Raw genomic sequence first — 20,760 nt, forward strand, 5'->3', positions numbered from 1 at the left:
TGGCTCGCCATTAATGTTCTATTGAGGATAAATCTGACGACCGGGCAGGCTAAGGAAGTGTTACAATCTGGCTGAGACGTTCGTGGATCCTTCTAGTACTCAGATACCCCCACTACTTAAAGCAGATTTGAACTGTACAGCAAACATAATGATGGTGATTAGAGATGAGCATCATTCAAGCGTGCTTGGGTCAGATCGTTCAGCGATCAAGGTTGAATGCATCTCTAGAAAATCCGAGAAAACATGGATACGTCATATGGCCTATGACTGTATCCATGTTTTTCAGGACTCACTAGGGCTGTATCCAACTTCGTCAGCCACTGGTAATCAAATGCCGAACGATCCGACCCAAGAACGCTCGAATGATGCTCATCTCTAATAATGACCAAATAAATCAAAGCAAAGACTGATAAACAGGATCAAGTACAAAAACCCTCTCTGCCTATCCCAAGTCTTACATGGCTATATGTCATGCTCACAGTCCCCACACAGCAGTGCAAAGTACAGACTTCACAAAGGTCCGCTGACCGGTGAGGATCTAAACACCAAGACCCCAACCAACGAAAACTTTTAAAGTGACATGTCAAAAGTTCCATTAAGTAACAGTAACTGTTTAATGTTCCTAAACCTAGTAGTGAGATACCATCTTAGACATTGACATAAGAGCAATCAACATTTCCACACGACATGCCAGTGAGTCGCCTGTAAAGCGATTTCAGGCGCAGCATCCGCTTTGTCTTCCCTTTCTTTCATGAGAGAATCAGACACGCCAATTACTCATCACTATCTCCGCCATCGTCCGCCATCTACCTAGCTATAATTGTGTCTCCTTCATCAGATTCTAAAATATTTTCTCAATTTCAAGGTCAATTATGTGCATTCCTTTCTTGTAATTAAGGCACCAAAGTGGCCTGTGGTTACATGTCTCCAGTGATTACCACCCACCTCCCAGTGCCGCATTGTGCCCCATCAATTAAGCCTATTTTTTGTGGTCCCTCCCAATCCTTCCGTGACAGATCCCAGCCACTACTGATTGTGATTAATCCCAAAGCAATCAATTCCAGACCACATCTGATGACATTTCTGAAAACTTTGCAAGCGAGAAGGAATCATTCAGTGAGATGTTTGCCTTATCTATATTTTCTTAACTATATCAGGAGAAACATGATTAAAATGTAATTTGTTCCTTTTTTCCCCCCTATAATGTTGTCTGGTTATCTATTTCCAAACACTATCACAGAGGTTATAAAGAGTGTCTCTCCCTCTGGAGGACCCAGAGGTCCAAGCATGACTAAGACAGGTTTTGATTTGAGTGGACACTGTGTAATGCTTAGTTTCTCCTGAGGAGGTGCTATAGGAAAACTGAACACTGCCTGCATCACCGACAGATGATCACCGAGGTCACAACTTATTGTTAGACAACACTAAAAGGGATAGTCTAAAGCCATTAAAGGGGCTGTCCACATTTGTACAATACCTACTTGACTGAAGAGTCCCTTGACAGTAAGTTGACCACAAACTGTGGGCTACTTGGCAGTAGGCAATCAATTCTGGTGCCATTATAGGGCAAATTAGAGGGTTATTCCCCTCTCATCTAAAACAGTAAGGGCCCTATTCCACAGGAACGATAATGGGCCAAATCGGCCCCATTCGGTGTGATGCGGCCGATTATCGCTCAGTGGAATAGAGAGAACGATCAGCCGATGATCGTGTCATCGGCTGATCGTTCATTTAGGGCCAGACCTAAAATCATCGTTCCCCCACCGCGCATTGCTATGGTGGAATATCGGTGTGCGGCGGGCGACCGACGATTTGAGAAGCACAATACATTACCTGCAGGGCTTCTCCTCCGCTCTGTCTTCCTCCCCAGGTCCCGCGCGCTCTAGCTGCAGAGTGGCTTGTCAGCTGACAGGCCATTCTGAAGCTACAGCACGCGGGACCCGGGAAGGAAGACAAAGCGGAGGAGAAGAACTGACAGGTAATGTATGCTGCAAGGACATCGGTAATGATGTCCCTGCAGCCCTCGCACAACGATCATCGGGCCGTGGAATAGGCCCAGTAATTGAGCGGCAATCTAGCAGATCGGCGCTCGTTTACATCGTTGATCGGGCCCTGCTTGGCCCGTGGAATAGGACCCCTAGATTTGTAGGACTCTTCAAGTAAAATATTTTTGCTAATACAGTAAAATCTCAGTTCCCGAACAGCTCGGTATTCAAACAAAATCTTCACCTGAAGTTTTGTTCGGTGCTCGAACATTGTTTGGCATTCAAACAAAATCAGGGGGATAACTGTCAGCTGAACTATTGTGGATTATTGAGGAGTTCAGGAATACCAGGATTACAGGAGCAGGGATTCCTGTCATAATGAGGGGAATCCCTGCTCTAAATGGATGTTCCCCACAGAACTTCTCCCTGCTGCGGGGAACAGCTCCTCCAGCCTGCCCCAGCTGCCAGCACCCATCTTCAGGCCACCAGTGCTGAAACACATTCGCCGGCAGCCTGGAAATGGGTGCCGGCAGCTGGGGCAGGCTGGAGGAGCTGTTCCCCGCCGCAGGAAGAAGCAAGGTAGATGCGGCAAGTTCAAACACCTGCCCACTCCTGTCTCTCTCTCTGCCTCTATTGCGGGGAACACACTGTAAAGGAACAGGGATTCCTGTCATAACGACAGGAATCCCCACTCTAAACTCTATCACGTCCAACCCCTATTTTCACCTACATCATCTGTCAGTTTGTCGGGAGAGCCCCATACACCTTATACTGACGGCTAAACCTGCAGCGAGATGTATAAGGTGTATGAGGACCTTTTACACCAGTACAATCTAATCCACTGATAGTTACACTTTAATTCACAGACTATGGTCTATCATTTTTAAAAACTTCTGACATGTCATCGCCACATGTTAGAAGTGTGTATCGGTGGAGGTCCGAGTGCTGAGACCCTCGCTGATGGCTAGAATGAAGGGACAGAAGGGCTCAGCACCACATGCTCTGGCCCTTCCCCTGCTCTACACGGAGATGAATTCTGAGAAGTCTACAGAATTATAATGGGAGCCTATGGAACTTCCATAGGCTTCTTTATAATTCAGTAATCTGCAGTTATAGCGGAGATGAAGGGGCAGAGCATGCGCTGCTGAGCGCTTCTGCCCCTTCATTCTAGCACACGGACCCCTAATGATACAAACTTCCGACGTGTCATATCGACATGTCAGAAGTTTTTACAATCGATAGTTGCACTCTAAAGGAATTGTCTAAATTTAGAAAAAAAAGACAGCTTTCTTCCAAAAACAGCCCAAGCGTTAAGGAGTTTACACATTATCTTAGAGAAGACGTCTGCATAGTTATACACTGTCTGTTACGTATAGGTGTGTACATTGCCATAGTCTCTACGATCTGCCGCCATCCGCACAGTTGTTTGCAAAGTAAATACCAGTCGAGCTCATGTATACGTTTTATTTTTTATTATTCATTCCTTGGAATTAGTCCTCCACTAGCGAGAAGGAACACAAAGTGATCGGCACGTCGTTCCGTGCTGTAACAACTCACTAGTAGTGTGTCATTTTCACCTCGTCACCTCTTCCTGACACTTTGATCTTTGCACCTTTTTTTCGTCAGAGTTCAATACCTCTCCTTCTACCATAACACTAACAGCATCACACCTTGAGTGAACTATGTGATTCATTAACAGTATCCTACCCTTCCATCTTTGGACCCTTTGCTCTCTGGGACTAGGAGCCCATATGCCGTCTTACCTTTAATTTTCACATTGGCGCGATATTGACACCATCATTTAGCTGCAACTAAAATTACCAAAGCTTCTGTCATAAACCCTGATACTTCATTAAAACATTAAGACCTTGATTACAAGGAAATTTTTTTTTTTTTTTGCTTTTATGCACTTTTTTAGGTGAATTCCATATTTCAGCCGAAGAATAAAAATCCCGATAGGAGTCTTAATACCAGGTTATGTATTGAGGATTCTTCCCGATGTGCGGACAGGACAGACATCAGGATACTTTCCCCCGGCCAAGCCCACCTCTGCCCTTTAAGCTAACCTACAGCTAATTCCATTAATTTCATGCTAATTTCAGCCAGACAGATGGCACCCGTATCAGTCACATCTCCGCTTCCGTGTCAGAGAGATAAGTCCTTTCATTCCAGTCTCGATCAGACTGCTGTGATCTTAGGAAAATAGCAGGAAATAATCGTTTTTGCCGGTGATGAAACTCTTCTGTAAGTCATATAATAGTAACAATAATTTTATGAGTGGCCATTGGCCAGAATAAATTTTTATTATTATTTTGTTATTAGGGCCCATAACATTAAAGGGGTTATATACACTTTCTATATAGCTACGGTCATATAAAAAAATTATAAACTGAATAAATGGCTTGTCTCGGGAGTGACAGCCCTCTCAGCCAATCACAGGCCGCAGTCCTTTCTAGTCTCCGTCAGTGACCGGCTGAGCGAGCTGTCACTTCTGAGACTAATAAAGGCCCTAATAAATGAAACTATGTCCGCTCTTGATAGCAGCCGAAACTCATTGTGCAGGGAGCAGGCTCAGCTCCTTATTCTCGGTGGGACCTTCCCTATACGTGACAGCTATAACCAAGGGAGACTACTAAAGAAAGCCAAACCGTCTAATGTATATGGAGGCCTCCAGACTCTCACCCAACAGAAGAACAATCAGACAACTGCCCAATCATTTTGTAGTGGGGAAGAACACAAAGGTGTCTGGCAGTGGCTTCCCTCTTCCCATTCAGAACACATGAATGTTCAGCCGAGCCGGGCGTTCAGGTATACAGGGAGACCCAGTGAGACTGCCATGTGCCGAACGAATGGTAAAGGCCCATGAATTACACTTGATGAATGCACAGACTAATGCAACTACTGGTGGACATGTAATCCACTAGAACTAACATTGCTAGCTACTGTGCACTTTTTATATTTTTAGTGCTTTCCTTTAAAGAGTCACTGTCGGGATTATTTTAATTTTTTTTTTTTTTTGCAGAAATCAATAGTCCAGGCGATTTTAAGAAACTTTGTAATTGGGATTATTAGGCAAATATGCCATTATCTGCATTTAAAAAGACTTTCCCCAGGTCCCTCCCTCCTCTCTCTCATTCACTGCTCATTATCAGGAAATCGTGTCTTGTTTACATCAGACATAACCCTGTCTGTTCTATGGAGAAGGGAGGAGGGAGATTAGTCGGCAGCAGAGAGGATTACACAGTGGGACTTGTGTGAAAGCCAGTATTCAGAGGTCAGAGAGGTCAATGCTGACTTCAGAGGAGATGGCCCGGTGATGTAGCTGTAAATTAACTCTTTGTTGTCCTGTTTTGGTGCCTCATCTCCATCCCCCCTCCCCCTCCATAGAAAACCATGAAGACAGGGGGGGAGAGCTTCAAACTGCTTTTTCATGATAAAAATAAATTTTTCAGCTAATAAACCCAATTACTAAGTTTCTTAAAATCGCCTGGACTATTGATTTCTGCAAAAAAAAAAAAATTAAACAACAGTGACACTTTAAGAATTCAGAGATTCATTGCTAACTGCTGCAGATGAAGGACAAAGCGAGCACAAGGCGAGCACCTGATGAGTGACGTCACCCCAGCACATGTGAGGTGCATCCAGGACACCGTCTGCACGCAGCGCGGATCATCTACCACCTCCAGCAGTGACTTAGTGCTTTATTTCTAGGTTTCCTGGGTGCCCGTCTGTTTGGTGAACGGACCTGGAAGGGCTTAGCATATATCAAGCAAATGCACGGCACATGGCGACATTAGCCCATTACACGCCCAGATATGCCATGCTTTAAATAGCCTTCATTTACTGTAACAAGACAAGCCCAGAATTCAGCTGTTATGTAAAGTATTTTCTAATAGTGGAGCATACCAAGAGTTCATAACCGGGGGACGGTGACTAGGTAGCAATGACTCATCTACAGGTCACATGTCTGCTTAGGTGGCTGCAAAGGAGCATGGGAAATAACATATGTATATTCATAGAAGGGAAGATGGGACGGATATACATACAGTTACAGCACATAGATGATCCATATTAAGGAGGCTCTGTCAGCAGGTTTCTGGTGTCCTATCTCAGGGAGCATAAACTAGTGACAGAGAAGCTGAACGGAATGATGTATAACTTATATTGTTCTGTGCAGCTGATCCAGAGATCTCCTCCTAAGTAACATGGACAATAAGTAGTCCTCTCCATTATGTGCATGAGCCCAGTAGTCCTGGATATTCATGAGAAGCAGAAAACTCCACCCACCAGCTGATGATTGGCAGTTATCTATCCATACTGTGTATAGGCAGTCAACTGTCAATCAGTAGCTGGAGGGCGGGGGGAGGGGTGTGGCAATAATCCTATTCTCCTGCATATTAGGAAAACGGCTGAACAGAATGATGTAAGTAATACACCGATCCGTTCAGCATTTCTGTCACTAGTTTATGCCGTCCTTATTTAAGGCATCATACACCTAGTAACAGATTCCATTTGATGATATCAGCTTGGGTGGACTGTATTCATGTATAAAATTATACGTCATTTACCATGTAATTTTTTTTATTCAAATGTCCAAATGTTTTACAGAATGTGACCACACATGCAGTCTACCAAGGAAATGAGCCCAAGCTAACCTTACTTAACCGCATAGGCCAGAAGGTGCCAGCAAGATCGGGGATTAATAGCCACCCTTAGACAAAGTTTAGGAAAAGGCCGTTAGCTGTCTTACACCTGGACGTCTTCTAAACCAATGGGTCATAAGCAGAGGACTGGTTTTGCAGATAGGGAGTCAAGGCTGCAAAATGGGGACAAAACCTAACGGTCACCAACTCCAGACCTCCAGGAAGGACAGCTGAAAAGAGCCCTGCACCCTGATAAGGGCCAAGTGTAGATAATTATCCATAGAGCCCTGCCATAAGGCTGGGGCCAACCGCATTACACCCAGGACATCCCCTCCAGGTATATAGAAGAAATAGCATAATGCTTCATATGTGCTGACTGCCCATTACTTCCTTCGAAAAAAAACAAGGTGTTTGCTGATGAAAAAATCCCTTTACAAACCTATTTCTAAACTACTTCTATTTAAAAATCTCAAGTCTTTCATTACTTATTAGCTGCTGTATGTCCTGCAGGAAGTGGTGTATTCTTTCCAGTCTGACACAGTTCTCTCTGCTGCCACCTCTGTCCATGTCAGGAACTGTCCAGAGCAGGAGAGGTTTAATATGGGGATTTGCTACAGTTCCTGACGTGGACAGAGGTGGCAGCAGAGAGGGCACAGTGGAAAAACACTAATTTCCCTTTTAATTACAATAAATAGGAATATAAAAATGAAATAAAGTAAATCCTATATAACAGAAAAAAAACACAAAAAAATACATGGAAAGAGGAGAAGTCAAATGAGGAAATGTTATTTGTACATATTTGTACATTATAAAGCAACATAGTAATTCTGTTTATGCTGCTTGTTGTCCTTGTAATATATATATATATATATATATATATATATATATATATATATATGATATTGTGCTGTATGTCCCCATTGCTTTTTGTTCTAATCAGCCCATTTAACCAGCACTTTCTCCCGCGTCCACCTCCGCCCCCCCTCCTCCCGCTGCTTTGTAACACGCTTGTAGTTTGTCTTTAAAATAAACTTTTCAGACTTCAGGGAGTAAATGCGGTCGAACACTTCCCCTGGGGGTTATTTTAAGGGCCAGGGTTTGTTACAAATAATATCTTTTATCCATATGAAGTCACCTGGGGGGCAGTATACAATGTTACACACTATTTTTATTTGGATGAGATAAGCTATCAGAGCTATTAGGAGCATAAACTTGAAGCTATGCTGCCATGTATAGCCTGCCAGTGCCGCTGGATGCACAGACGCTGCTCCTGGGAAGAGGAGGGAGGGGGGGAGGGGGCATTATGGCTGCAAATAAAAGGTTTAGGAAAAGCAAAACTTAGGTGGGTTTACAATGGAAAAAGAACAGCAGGGGAATGAAAGGAGATGTATCACTTGTAAAGATAGATAGATAGATAGATAGATAGATAGATAGATAGATAGATAGATAGGTAGATAGATCTGTCATGATACTAGTTTAATATAAAGCACTTAGAATGTTTTTTCCATATAATGCCAATTCAACATCAGTATTTCTGCAGTGTCATTTGTTTCATCCCAGCTCAGCTGCATCTATACATTTCCTGATTGCAGCTGGGTCATGGGTTCCCCAGTCTGACCAGAAAAAAAAAACAGATTTTGTAGAAACGATGTCTGTCTCGCCTGTGTGGTTGACTTTATATCAACTACATGATTACATATTCTCCATTTTACATATCAGATGTCTCCCTGGCCAGCCCTATCTGTATACCGTCTGCCAGAAATTCCTCAGAAAGTGAAAAGTCACTATAACTGCAGAGAGGGCCATGTTAAAGTGATCAAGGCGCAAAAATGGTGCAATTTATGCCAAAATACAGACACAAAACCTCTGATAAATTTCCCCTAAGTCTTATACAGCACTTGAGTAGGACTGGGGTCACAAACGGCTGTAGTATGTTGCATGGGCCAATCCGAAAGCAAAATGGGGGAGATATTTCAATGGTTTTAATAGTCATTAAAAAAAAGGTGTAATTTTTTTCCACAATGCTGTGGAAAAAGTAGTTATATTCACAGAATGCTCAAACAACGGCTGTTGTCGCATTAAAAATAGCATTGAAATCAATGTAGAATGGCGAGAAATATGTCAATTATTTCCATGGCCGCATCATTCAATACATTGTGGGGGAGATTTATCAAACATGGTGTAAAGTAAAACTGGCTCATTTGCCCCTAGCAACCAATCAGATTCCACCTTTCATTTTCCAAAGAGTCTGTGAGGAAAGAAAGGTGGAATCTGATTGGTTGCTAGGGGCAACTGAGCCAGTTTCACTTTACACCATGTTTGATAAATCTCCCCCTGTGTGAACAAAAGCCGTTGTTTGCATTGACTTCAATGCAGCACATTTTTTAATGACAAAAACGGCTGTTATTTAATTGATATGAAAAATATGTTGTGTGAACATAGCCTAAAGGGGTACTCCAGCATTGAGAAACTTTTAATATAATGCTGCAGGTACATAGAAAAAAATAAAGACATTGGGGGAGATTTATCAAACATGGTGTAAAGTGAAACTGGCTCAGTCGCCCCTAGCAACCAATCAGATTCCACCTTTAATTCCTCACAGACTCTTTGGAAAATGGAAGGTGGAATCTGATTGGTTGCTAGGGGCAACTGAGCCAGTTTCACTTTACACCATGTTTGATAAATCTTATTCTTACCTCTCCACACTTCCCCTTGGTCCTCCTGCGGCATCCCCAGTTCCCCCGCTGACCACAGCCACCACTTCCGCAGACTCATCTCCGCTTAGCTAATCACTGGCCTCGGTGCTGTCCCACCTCAGTCGCTGATTGGCCATCACTATAGAGACAAGTTTGTCTGCAGAATTTGTTGCGGCTGTAGTCAGCGGGGATTTGGAGACACCGCAGGAGGACACCGGCGAGGCAGTGGAGTGGTAATAACATTTTTATTGTTTCCTATTTACCTGCAGTATATTAAAAGTTTCTAAATCCCAGAGTACTCCTTTAACCTACAAAAAAAAAAAACACTAATAAATTCCCCCCAGTCTCAGTTTTACACTGGTCTGTGGCGGAAACTGGTATTTCTGTTTACTCCGTGACCTGTTTTGGGCCGTTGATGTCACCATTCTAGCGGCTGACATCACTCACACACGCCGCGCCGCCATATAGTGAAATCTGTTGGCTGCCTCAGACCATGGCGTAAAGGAGAAAGAGCCAAGAAGGTGGAGGCCCCATGGTAACACTCCATTTGTATTTTCCGTAACTCGGACATGATACGTATGACATCTGCCTGACGTGGCCGCCTCCTATGCTGAAAGTTAAATGATCGGGGAAATGAGATAATTACCTACATTAGGACAAAGACACCATCGGCTTATCCAACAGGTCAAATAACACGGGGAAATAATAGTTGTGTAGGATAAGTTCAGTATGTGGTGATGAAAGGCGGCATTAGGCGCTCATGTGCCGGAGCCGTATACCTGCTCCTCTGTAAGGCGATACGTGTCAGCAGCCTGGACACACCTGTTCCCAGAGGCCCCCAGCATCAATCACCATCAACCCCCTTTAAGTCAATCTGAGTATCCTGTCTGGATCTAGGTCATCCAGGACAGACGGCTGAAGCCGGTGAAAGGAGGCAGTAAGGGAATCTGAGGCCCCAGGGTTACTACATGTATATACAACGTGTCTGCTATATACTACTACAAGTATCAGGGCTGCAACATAGAGTAATCATCTGTGTAACACTGAACAAGTAGTATGGTAAGATGGTGTAATGTGAGATGGGACGGAAGGCAGTTTACAGTGTTCAGACCTCATGATGGTATATCACTGGGGACCCCCACCAATCCTGAGGATGAAGGGGGCTCGGTGGTGGTTCCCTTACAGGACAACACTATAGAGCAGATATACAGCCCTTCATTCTAAGGATCTGTGTCCCTAATGTCGGACCCCCACTAATTAAATGGTAATGGGAGATCCTTATTGTATACCGTCATTTTATCAGATAGGAGTACCCCTTTAAAGGGAATCTGTCAATAGGTTTATGCCGCCTTAAATAGGTGCAGCATAAGGCCCCGTTCCCACTGAGGAAAGGTAGCGGAATTCTGCGACGGAATTGTCCGCCGCGGAATGCCGTTAGCCTCCCGCTCATAATGGGAGTCTATGGGAGGCGCGCGCTCCTGCTCTGTACGCGCTGAAGAATGAACATGAACGCGCACCTCCCATAGACTCCCATTATGAGCGGGAGGCTAACGGCATTCCACGGCGGACAATTCCGTCGCGGAATTCCGCTACCTTTCCTCAGTGGGAACGGGGCCTAAGGCCAATCCACACACAGTGTGACACGGCCGGATGAAGTTTGTTTCTTTAGAACTGGGATGCGGGCACATTCTGGCTACCCATAGCCGACAATGTAGATTGCGTCCGGAGCAGCACTTTAACTTGTCTGCTCTGTCAGTCTTGTGCGTCCACTATTCAATGAAACTAACATGTCAGTTTTCTGTGCGGCTGCAACGAATCTCGGACAGAGTGTATACAGCCAGGATTCCATTACAATTAATGCAATGTATTTGTTTTTCATTTAATAACGGCCGGTGTTACAACAGCCGTTAATGAATTAAAAAATACGTTGTGTGAACTTGTCCTAAACTAGTGACAGAAATGCTGAACAGATCGGTGTATTGCTTATATCATTCTGTTCAGCCGTTCTCCTAATATGCAGGCGAAAAGGATTCTTGCCACACCCCTCACCTCGCCCTCCAGCTGCTGATTGACAGTTGCTGCCCTTACACAGCATGGATAGATAACTGACAATCAGCAGCTGGTGGGTGGAGTTTTCTGCTTCTCATGAATATCCAGGACTACTGGGCTCATGCACATAATGGAGAGGACTACTTATTGTCCATGTTATTCAGGAGGATATCTCTGGATCAGCTGCACAGAACAATGTAAGTGATCCATCATTCTGTTCAGCTTCTCTGTCACTAGTTTATTATGCACATGAACCTGCTGACAGAGTCTCTTTAAGGAAATATTCCATATTTTTTTTTCTTTCAAATCAATTAATAGCCACCTTTAGCCAAAGTTTAGGTAAACGCTGTTCCAGTGTTGCAATCAAGGTTGCAAAAGGGTGCGGAACCTAATGGTCACCAACCCACAGACCTCCAGAAAAGATGGACGAAAAGAGCACTGCACCCTGATAAGGGCCAAATGTAGATATAGCTATCCCTAGAGCCTTGCAGTAAGGCTGGGGCCAACCGTCATACACCTAGGACTTCACCTGCATGCATATAGAAGATATAGCATAATGCTTCATAAGTGCAGACTGGCCATGACTTCCTTCTGAAAGTGATACAATCCCTTTAAAAAAAACTATTTAAAAAATACTTCTATTTAAAAATCTCAATTCTTCCAGTACTTATCAGCTGCTGTATGTCCTGAAGCAAGAAAAGAATGACTCTTTAGGAGGTAAGCTTTTGTACAAAGTCATCCACTTAATGTGGTAAAGAGGATTTTTTTTTCCTTTTAAACTGGTGTCAGAAAGTTATACAGATGTGTAATTAATTTCTATTTAAATAACTCTTCCACTACTTATCAGCTGCTGAATGTCCTGCAGGAAGTAGGGTATTCTTTCCATTCTGACACAATGCTCTCTGCTGCCACCTCTGTCCATGTCAGGAACTGTCCAGAGCAGGAAAAGTTTTCTATAGGGACTTTATGGACAGTTCTTGACATGGACAGAGGTGGCACCAGAAAGAAAACACCACTTCCTTTCGGACATAAAGCAGCTGATAAGTACTGGAAAACTTAAAGATTTTTTAAATAGAAGTAAATTACAAATCTATATAACTTTCTGACACCAGCTGATTTGAAATATTTCTGCCCTCGTCGGAGTACCCCTTTAAATGTTCAACAACAGCAGAAGTATGGTTTACAGTAACCCTTGGCTTGCTTTGCTGCTGCTGATTATTTCCCTTCTGCTTCCACTGCAAATCCAGTCCATCAGTAACCACGTCTCTACATGCCATCTATAGTAATGTTCTGTATAAATCATTCCCCAGTACATTGCAGTCTGTTCGGTGCTCAGTGTAACCCCTTCTCCAGCACAGCGCAGCCTGATCAGTGTTCAGTGTAACCCCTTCTCCAGCACAGCGCAGCCTGATCAGTGTTCAGTGTAACCTCTTCTCCAGCACAGTGCAGCCTGTTCAGTGCTCAGTGTAACCCTTTCTCCAGCACAACGCAGCCTGTTCAATGCTCAGTGTACCCCTTCTCCAGTATAGTGCAGCCTGATCAGTGTTCAGTGTAACCTCTTCTCCAGCACAGTGCAGCCTGTTCAGTGCTCAGTGTAACCCCTTCTCCAGCACAGTGCAGCCTGTTCAATGCTCAGTGTACCCCTTCTCCAGTACAGTGCAGCCTGTTTAATGCTCAGTGTAACCCCTTCTCCAGCACCATGCAGCCTGTTCAGTGCTCAGTGTAACCCCTTCTCCAGCACAGTGCAGCCTGTTCAGTGCTCAGTGTAACCCCTTCTCCAGCACAACGCAGCCTGTTCAATGCTCAGTGTATACCCCAGTACAGTGCAGCCTGTTTAATGCTCAGTGTAACCCCTTCTCCAGCACAGTGCAGCCTGTTCAGTGCTCAGTGTAACCCCTTCTCCAGCACAGTGCAGCCTGATCAGTGCTCAGCGTAACCCCTTCTCCAGCACAGTGCAGCCTGATCAGTGCTCAGTGTAACCCCTTCTCCAGCACAGTGCAGCCTGATCAGTGCTCAGTGTAACCTCTTCTCCAGCACAGTGCAGCCTGATCAGTGCTCAGTGTAACCCCTGATCCAGCACAGTGCAGCCTATTTGGCACTCAGTGTAACCCCTTCTCCAGCACAGTGCAGCCTGATCAGTGTAACCCCTTCTCCAGCACAGTGCAGCCTGTTCAGTGCTCAGTGTAACCCCTTCTCCAGCACAGTGCAGCCTGATCAGTGCTCAGCGTAACCCCTTCTCCAGCACAGTGCAGCCTGATCAGTGCTCAGTGTAACCCCTTCTCCAGCACAACGCAGCCTGTTCAATGCTCAGTGTATACCCTAGTACAGTGCAGCCTGTTTAATGCTCAGTGTAACCCCTTCTCCAGCACAGTGCAGCCTGTTCAGTGCTCAGTGTAACCCCTTCTCCAGCACAGTGCAGCCTGATCAGTGCTCAGCGTAACCCCTTCTCCAGCACAGTGCAGCCTGATCAGTGCTCAGCGTAACCCCTTCTCCAGCACAGTGCAGCCTGATCAGTGCTCAGTGTAACCTCTTCTCCAGCACAGTGCAGCCTGATCAGTGCTCAGTGTAACCCCTGATCCAGCACAGTGCAGCCTATTTGGCACTCAGTGTAACCCCTTCTCCAGCACAGTGCAGCCTGATCAGTGTAACCCCTTCTCCAGCACAGTGCAGCCTGTTCAGTGCTCAGTGTAACCCCTTCTCCAGCACAGTGCAGCCTGATCAGTGCTCAGCGTAACCCCTTCTCCAGCACAGTGCAGCCTGATCAGTGCTCAGCGTAACCCCTTCTCCAGCACAGTGCAGCCTGATCAGTGCTCAGTGTAACCTCTTCTCCAGCACAGTGCAGCCTGATCAGTGCTCAGTGTAACCCCTGATCCAGCACAGTGCAGCCTATTTGGCACTCAGTGTAACCCCTTCTCCAGCACAGTGCAGCCTGATCAGTGTAACCCCTTCTCCAGCACAGTGCAGCCTGTTCAGTGCTCAGTGTAACCCCTTCTCCAGCACAGTGCAGCCTGATCAGTGCTCAGCGTAACCCCTTCTCCAGCACAGTGCAGCCTGATCAGTGCTCAGTGTAACCCCTGATCCAGCACAGTGCAGCCTGATCAGTGCTCAGTGTAACCCCTTCTCCAGCACAGTGCAGCCTGATCAGTGCTCAGTGCAACCCCTTCTCCAGCACAGTGCAGCCTGATCAGTGCTCAGTGCAACCCCTTCTCCAGCACCGTGCAGCCTGATCAGTGCTCAGCGTAACCCCTTCTGCAGCACAGTGCAGCCTGATCAGTGCTCAGTGTAACCCCTGATCCAGCACAGTGCAGCCTGATCAGTGCTCAGCGTAACCCCTTCTCCAGCACAGTGCAGCCTGATCAGTGCTCAGTGTAACCCCTTCTCCAGCACAGTGCAGCCTGTTCAGTGCTCAGCGTAACCCCTTCTCCAGCACAGTGCAGCCTGATCAGTGCTCAGCGTAACCCCTTCTCCAGCACAGTGCAGCCTGATCAGTGCTCAGTGTAACCCCTTCTCCAGCACAGTGCAGCCTGTTCAGTGCTCAGCGTAACCCCTTCTCCAGCACAGTGCAGCCTGTTCAGTGCTCAGTGTAACCCCTTCCTTGCTGTGCTGCTGCTTTATCTTGCATTCTTTGTGAACCCAGTTCATCAGTGACCCCTTCTTCACTAACATGCCCTCTATAGTGGGTATGAGGCTCTCGGTGGGTCAATACCAGCAGTGACAGCACTAACATCACCTTCCCACACCACTTGTTTTCCCTCCTGTTGTATACATAGATGACCCTAATAGGAGTTATATGGGCCATTTATTACAGTTCTGGAGTGAAGACATTCTTCTATATTATCAATAAGAATACAAATGGTCTCATTCATCCGGCATCAGTGATCTCACTGCAGCCTTTGTTTTACCGTGTTTCCCCCTATAATGCGTTACGTGCCGGTGCTGAATACCATCGTTCTGGGACTAGAGGGTCTTTTCATGCCGCCATTAGGAGAAAACATAAAACAACATAGAACTTCAGTTCCCGACGTTCCACTAATAGCACCGACGCTTCGTCTTACTCATCCCCAAATGATTTACGAGTTTGTTGTTTTCTTCTCTGTTTTTTTGAGTCTGCAGATACTTCTATTAGGTAACAAGGCATTATGGGAGGTCACATGACACCGTAAGAGTGTACGGACCTCATCGTTCATCGATTTGGGTTTTATTGCGCCTTAGAGATGGCGATGGGTCCAGATGGGCAACTGGAAGAATCTGAGCGATAAAAACAAAATCGGCTGAAAAATATCAGATGGCACAGAGCATGGCTGCTTACTGTGTATGGGGCCTGGCAGAGCGCTCACCGCTGTCCGCCATCTACAACCGGCACATGGGCACCAGGACTGGATGATGGAGCAATGGAAGAAGGGGCCTAGTCTGATGGATCCCATTGTGTTACATCATGTGGACGGCTGGGCGCGTGCCTCATTTATCTGGGGAAAAGATGGCACCAGTGGTGGGGGGAGGGGGGGAAGCGGGCCAATGTGATGGGCAATGCTCTGTCGGAGACCTTGGGGGAGATTTATCAAACATGGTGTAAAGTGAAACTGGCTCAGTTGCCCCTAGCAACCAATCAGATTCCACCTTTCATTTTCTAAAGAGTCTGTGAGGAATGAAAGGTGGAATCTGATTGGTTGCTAGGGGTGACTGAGCCAGTTTCACTTTACACCATGTTTGATAAATCTCCCCCCTTGTGACACCTACCACGTACACATCAAGTCCCCTTATGGCAGTGAGACCCTCTAAAGACCCCTTGACGACCTAGGACGTCCTGGATTATGAAGCGCGCTCCGGAATGGAGGTGGGGGCCGGCTGCAATCAGTGGCCCGGCCCTCAACCTTAATGACAGGCTACACTGATCATTAACCTCTTAAACACCACGATCACAGTGTTTAAGTGTAAGTGACAGGAGCAGCTCCTGTCACTTACCGATGGGGTAAGTTACACTGCGGGGGTCCTGATCGATGTGTCTCTTACCTTCCTCCGCGCAGTCCGAACCGCTGGAGGTCTCTTACCTTCCTCCGCGCAGTCTGATCAGCGCACTGCTCATTGAGTCTGCCACAGGCAGGTTCAATCAGCAGAGCACCTATAACACCTGCACCTATAACACCTGCTATGGCATAGCAGTAATCAGTGAATGCAATCTAATGATTGCATGTAATAGTCCCCAAGGGGATTTAAAATGTGTCAGAAAAAAAAAAAAAATACACATTTTTAAAAATACACCAAAGCCCCTCCCCCAATAAAGATTAAAATCACCCCCCTATCCCATTATATAAATAAAACATAAAAATAATTAAACAAACATATTATATACCGTAGTGTGCGTAATTGTTCAATCTATTAAAATATAACAATCAACGTCCCGTACGCTGAACGGTGTAAACGAAGAAAGGGGAAAAAAGCGCCAGGATTAACAATTTTTTGTTACATTTTATATTAAAAAAAATAATAATAAAAAGTGATCAAAAATCTCCGATCTACACAAATATGGTATTAATAAAAACTAGAGATCATCGCGGAAAAAAGGTGAAAAACTAAAACCGTTATAGGAGTCACAATACGGCCATTTTATAAATAACTAATTGCAAAATAAAAAAGATTCCATTAAAAAAACAAATAAAACATTAGAGAATCTGTGTAACCTGCCTATGGTTGTGTTCGGACTGACCTATAGAATAATGGTATTATGTCGCTGTTACCATATAGTGCATTACGTAGACACAGGAACCCCCCAAACGTTACCATGTTGCATTCTTTTTTCTAATTTCACCAATTTATATTTTCCTAAATAATATTTTGGGGTTCCATCATACATGTTAGGGTAGAATGAATGGCGCCATTACAAAGTACAATTATTCCTGAACCCCTCCCCCCTTCCCCTGTAGATAGAAAAAGAGGTGGTAGCAGAGAGCACTGTGTCAGACTGGAGAGAATACACCACTTCCTGCAGGACATACAGCAGCTGATAAGTACTGGAAAACTAGAAAATTTGAAATAGAAGTAAATTACAAAACTAGTTGATTTGAAAGAAAAAAAAAATTGTGAAAACCCCCTTTTAACATTTGAACTGTAGGGGTCTGACATCTGGCACCCAGGTAATCAGCATATACAGTGAACCAGGCTAGAAGCAGACAGCTCCATACGCCGTGTAGTGGCCATGTTCTGTTACTGCAGCTCAACTCCTATTGAGGTGAATGGAAGCTACTGGGCTGCAGTAACCCAATCTTCCTAATCCATTCACTGTTTATACAGGGGCTGCGGCTTTGGCAAGAAGCTAGGTGTCAGACCCCCCTACCAATCATATCCAGACGGCCTACTCTGAGGATAGGCTATCAATGACAAAAATCCTTGAAAACCCTTTAATATCGTAACTTCTAAGGCCCTGCTCCTGGCTGACCTCAGCAACTTCATACACTGACCCACCAGGGGTGAGAGCTGGGGCGATCAGCTGATCCCTGTGACATGTGATGGCTTTATACACTGTTTCCCATGGACATAGGACAGCATGTCCGCCTTTCATGGGATCTCCTAAACTCTAGGTAATGCGATGAACCACAATTACGTTATGTGAGGTCAATGTGATTTGTGTTGGGGTAATGGGGCGAGTGTGAGTAACGTCTGACCGGCTTGTTACAGGATGTCTTGTGACGCCGACCTTGGGGATGGAGATAACCTTGTGATTTGCTGGAGGACACGGCTGGGAGAGATTAAAGGACACGCCAGAACATTTCTAGATACATGTCAAAAATGCCTCCTAACTTCCACAACCGAAAGAGCGGAGACTGGAAGCCGAGCTTCACACGGCATCTACGCATTGTATACATTGCTGCAGAAATTGATTTCATGCCGTCATAGTGACCGGGGTGAAAGAGACGGCAAACAGGAGCCGCAATCTGCTGTCATGTATATAATGCTTCCACCCCTATATATTACAGGACGACCTCCATCCCTAAATATTACACCACATCATCCATCCCTATACATCACCCATCCCTATACATTACACCACATCATCATCCACCCCTATATATTACAGGACGACCTCCATCCCTATACATCACCCATCCCTATATATTACAAGACATCAGCCATCCCTATACATCACCCATTCCTATACATTACACCACATCATCCATCCCTATACATTACAGGACAACCTCCACTTCTATATATTACAGGACGACCTCCATTCCTATACATTACACCACATCATCCATCCCTATACATTACAGGACGACCTCCATCCCTATACATTACAGGACGACCTCCATCCCTATACATTACAGGACGACCTCCATCCCTATACATGATCCATCCCTATATATTACAGGACGACCTCCATCCCTATATATTACAGGACGACCTCCATCCCTATATATTACAGGACGACCTCCATCCCTATACATGATCCATCCCTATATATTACAGGACGACCTCCATCCCTATACATGATCCATCCCTATATATTACAGGACGACCTCCATCCCTATACATGATCCATCCCTATATATTACAGGACGACCTCCATCCCTATACATGATCCATCCCTATATATTACAGGACGACCTCCATCCCTATACATGATCCATCCCTATATATTACAGGACGACCTCCATCCCTATACATGATCCATCCCTATATATTACAGGACGACCTCCATCCCTATACATGATCCATCCCTATATATTACAGGACGACCTCCATCCCTATACATGATCCATCCCTATATATTACAGGACGACCTCCATCCCTATACATGATCCATCCCTATACATTACAGGACATCATCCATCCCTATACATTACAGGACATCATCCATCCCTATACATTACAGGACATCATCCATCCCTATACATTATAGGACATCGTCATTTATCCCTATACATTACAGGACATCATCCATCCCTATGCATTACACCACATCATCCATCCCTATACATTACAGGACATCATCATTCATCCCTATATATTACAGGACGGCCGCATAATGTGAGTCTATGGGGCAGACATAGGGCGGGGAGAGGTGTCTGGCAGATCACCACTCTGCTGCGTGATGTGACGGATGCAGAATGATGGCGTCCACCTGCCGTGTCATCGTTCTTCTCAGAATGGGATATATAACGGGATATATAACATTACCTGTAAGAGTCGCTGGTGGGGACGGCCTGCATGAAGTGGAGGGCTGCGGTGCGGGCCCTCCAGTGCCACTTCTTAGCCGGGAGACTATACAGGACGCTGCCCTCCATCTCTCCCTTCAGCAGGTCCATCAGCTGCTTGTGAGACCCTCCATAAAACGGCTCGATCAGGAGGATGCTCATCTGTAATAAATAACATATAGTATCACATGATAGATCAGCCACCATAAAGTGACACTCACCCCCTATCCACAGGACCTAGGAGGGTCTTGTGCTGCAGCTGACGTGGTCATAGACGGGTTTGTCTGCCATCTTAATTCCTATTATCCCTGTAAAATGGTTTTCCTTTGCTGCCTACATCTCCCATGATGCCTCGGCCTTTGCAGGGGGTGGAGTCTCATTCCTGAACCTCCTCTGAAGTCTAAGCGCAGCAAGTCATTGATCAGTGACACAGATCTTCTGTCCCCTAACTCACACTATAGAGCACAGGTGTCATACTCAGGCCTCCCAGCAGTTAGAAGACTACAAATCCCATCATGCCTGGGCAGCCAGAGCTTAATTGTCCAGGCATGAAGGAACTTGTAATATTACAACAGCTGGAAGGCCTGTCCTACAGGACACACTCGGTATCTTCTGACATATAAGGCAGACATTGGGGTGAGAGAAGGAGTATAACTCTGCAGGTGATCAATCTATGGACTCATCTACTACGGTAGATCAGTGCTCTCCTGGTCTCTTAGGGGAGATATAAGATCAAGGGACAGAGATGACTAACAAGGGTGGAGGTAGGTGGGAAAGGATCTGATAGGTGATGATGTCAGCTGACACAGGACGCACCACTTCCAGCTACACATTACACCTAGTTTAGGTTGTCAGACTGGACACATAAAACTAGTGTCAGTAACAAAATGTATGGATGGAGCTGAGCTGGGATGAAACAGAGGACACTGCAGGAGGCGAATGTGCAGTATATAGGCAGCGGCATGTACCTTTTATGTATCTATGACCATAGTGGTCGTTAATACTATACTGGGTCCCCTAATAAATGTAAAATATATATATATATATATATATATATATATATACACACACACATATTGGGGGATAGTTATATATATATACAGTGGTGCCTTGGATTACGAGCATAATTCGTTCCGGGACCGTGCTTGTAATCCAAATCCACTCTTATACCAAAGCAAATTTTCCCATAAGAAAT

The 20,760-nt window shown here is 45.2% G+C and overlaps 1 protein-coding gene across 2 annotated transcripts in view; it reads right to left on the bottom strand.

Moving 5' to 3' along the window:
- GTDC1 (glycosyltransferase like domain containing 1) overlaps window positions 1-19,747 on the bottom strand; it is a 173,766-nt gene extending 154,019 nt beyond the window's left edge. The window contains exon 1 of one of the 2 annotated variants that reach the window (XM_069985076.1): window positions 19,549-19,747. In XM_069985076.1, coding sequence (XP_069841177.1) covers window positions 19,549-19,727 — 179 coding nt within the window. In that variant the 5' untranslated portion in view covers window positions 19,728-19,747. Of the gene's footprint in view, window positions 1-15,682; window positions 15,787-19,548 lie in introns of those variants that run through there. The other variant, XM_069985077.1, reaches the window with a different exon arrangement.
- Between the last annotated feature and the right edge of the window lie 1,013 nt (window positions 19,748-20,760).

Source organism: Dendropsophus ebraccatus, chromosome 9 (genome assembly GCF_027789765.1).
Source record: "Dendropsophus ebraccatus isolate aDenEbr1 chromosome 9, aDenEbr1.pat, whole genome shotgun sequence".
NCBI lineage: Eukaryota > Metazoa > Chordata > Amphibia > Anura > Hylidae > Dendropsophus > Dendropsophus ebraccatus.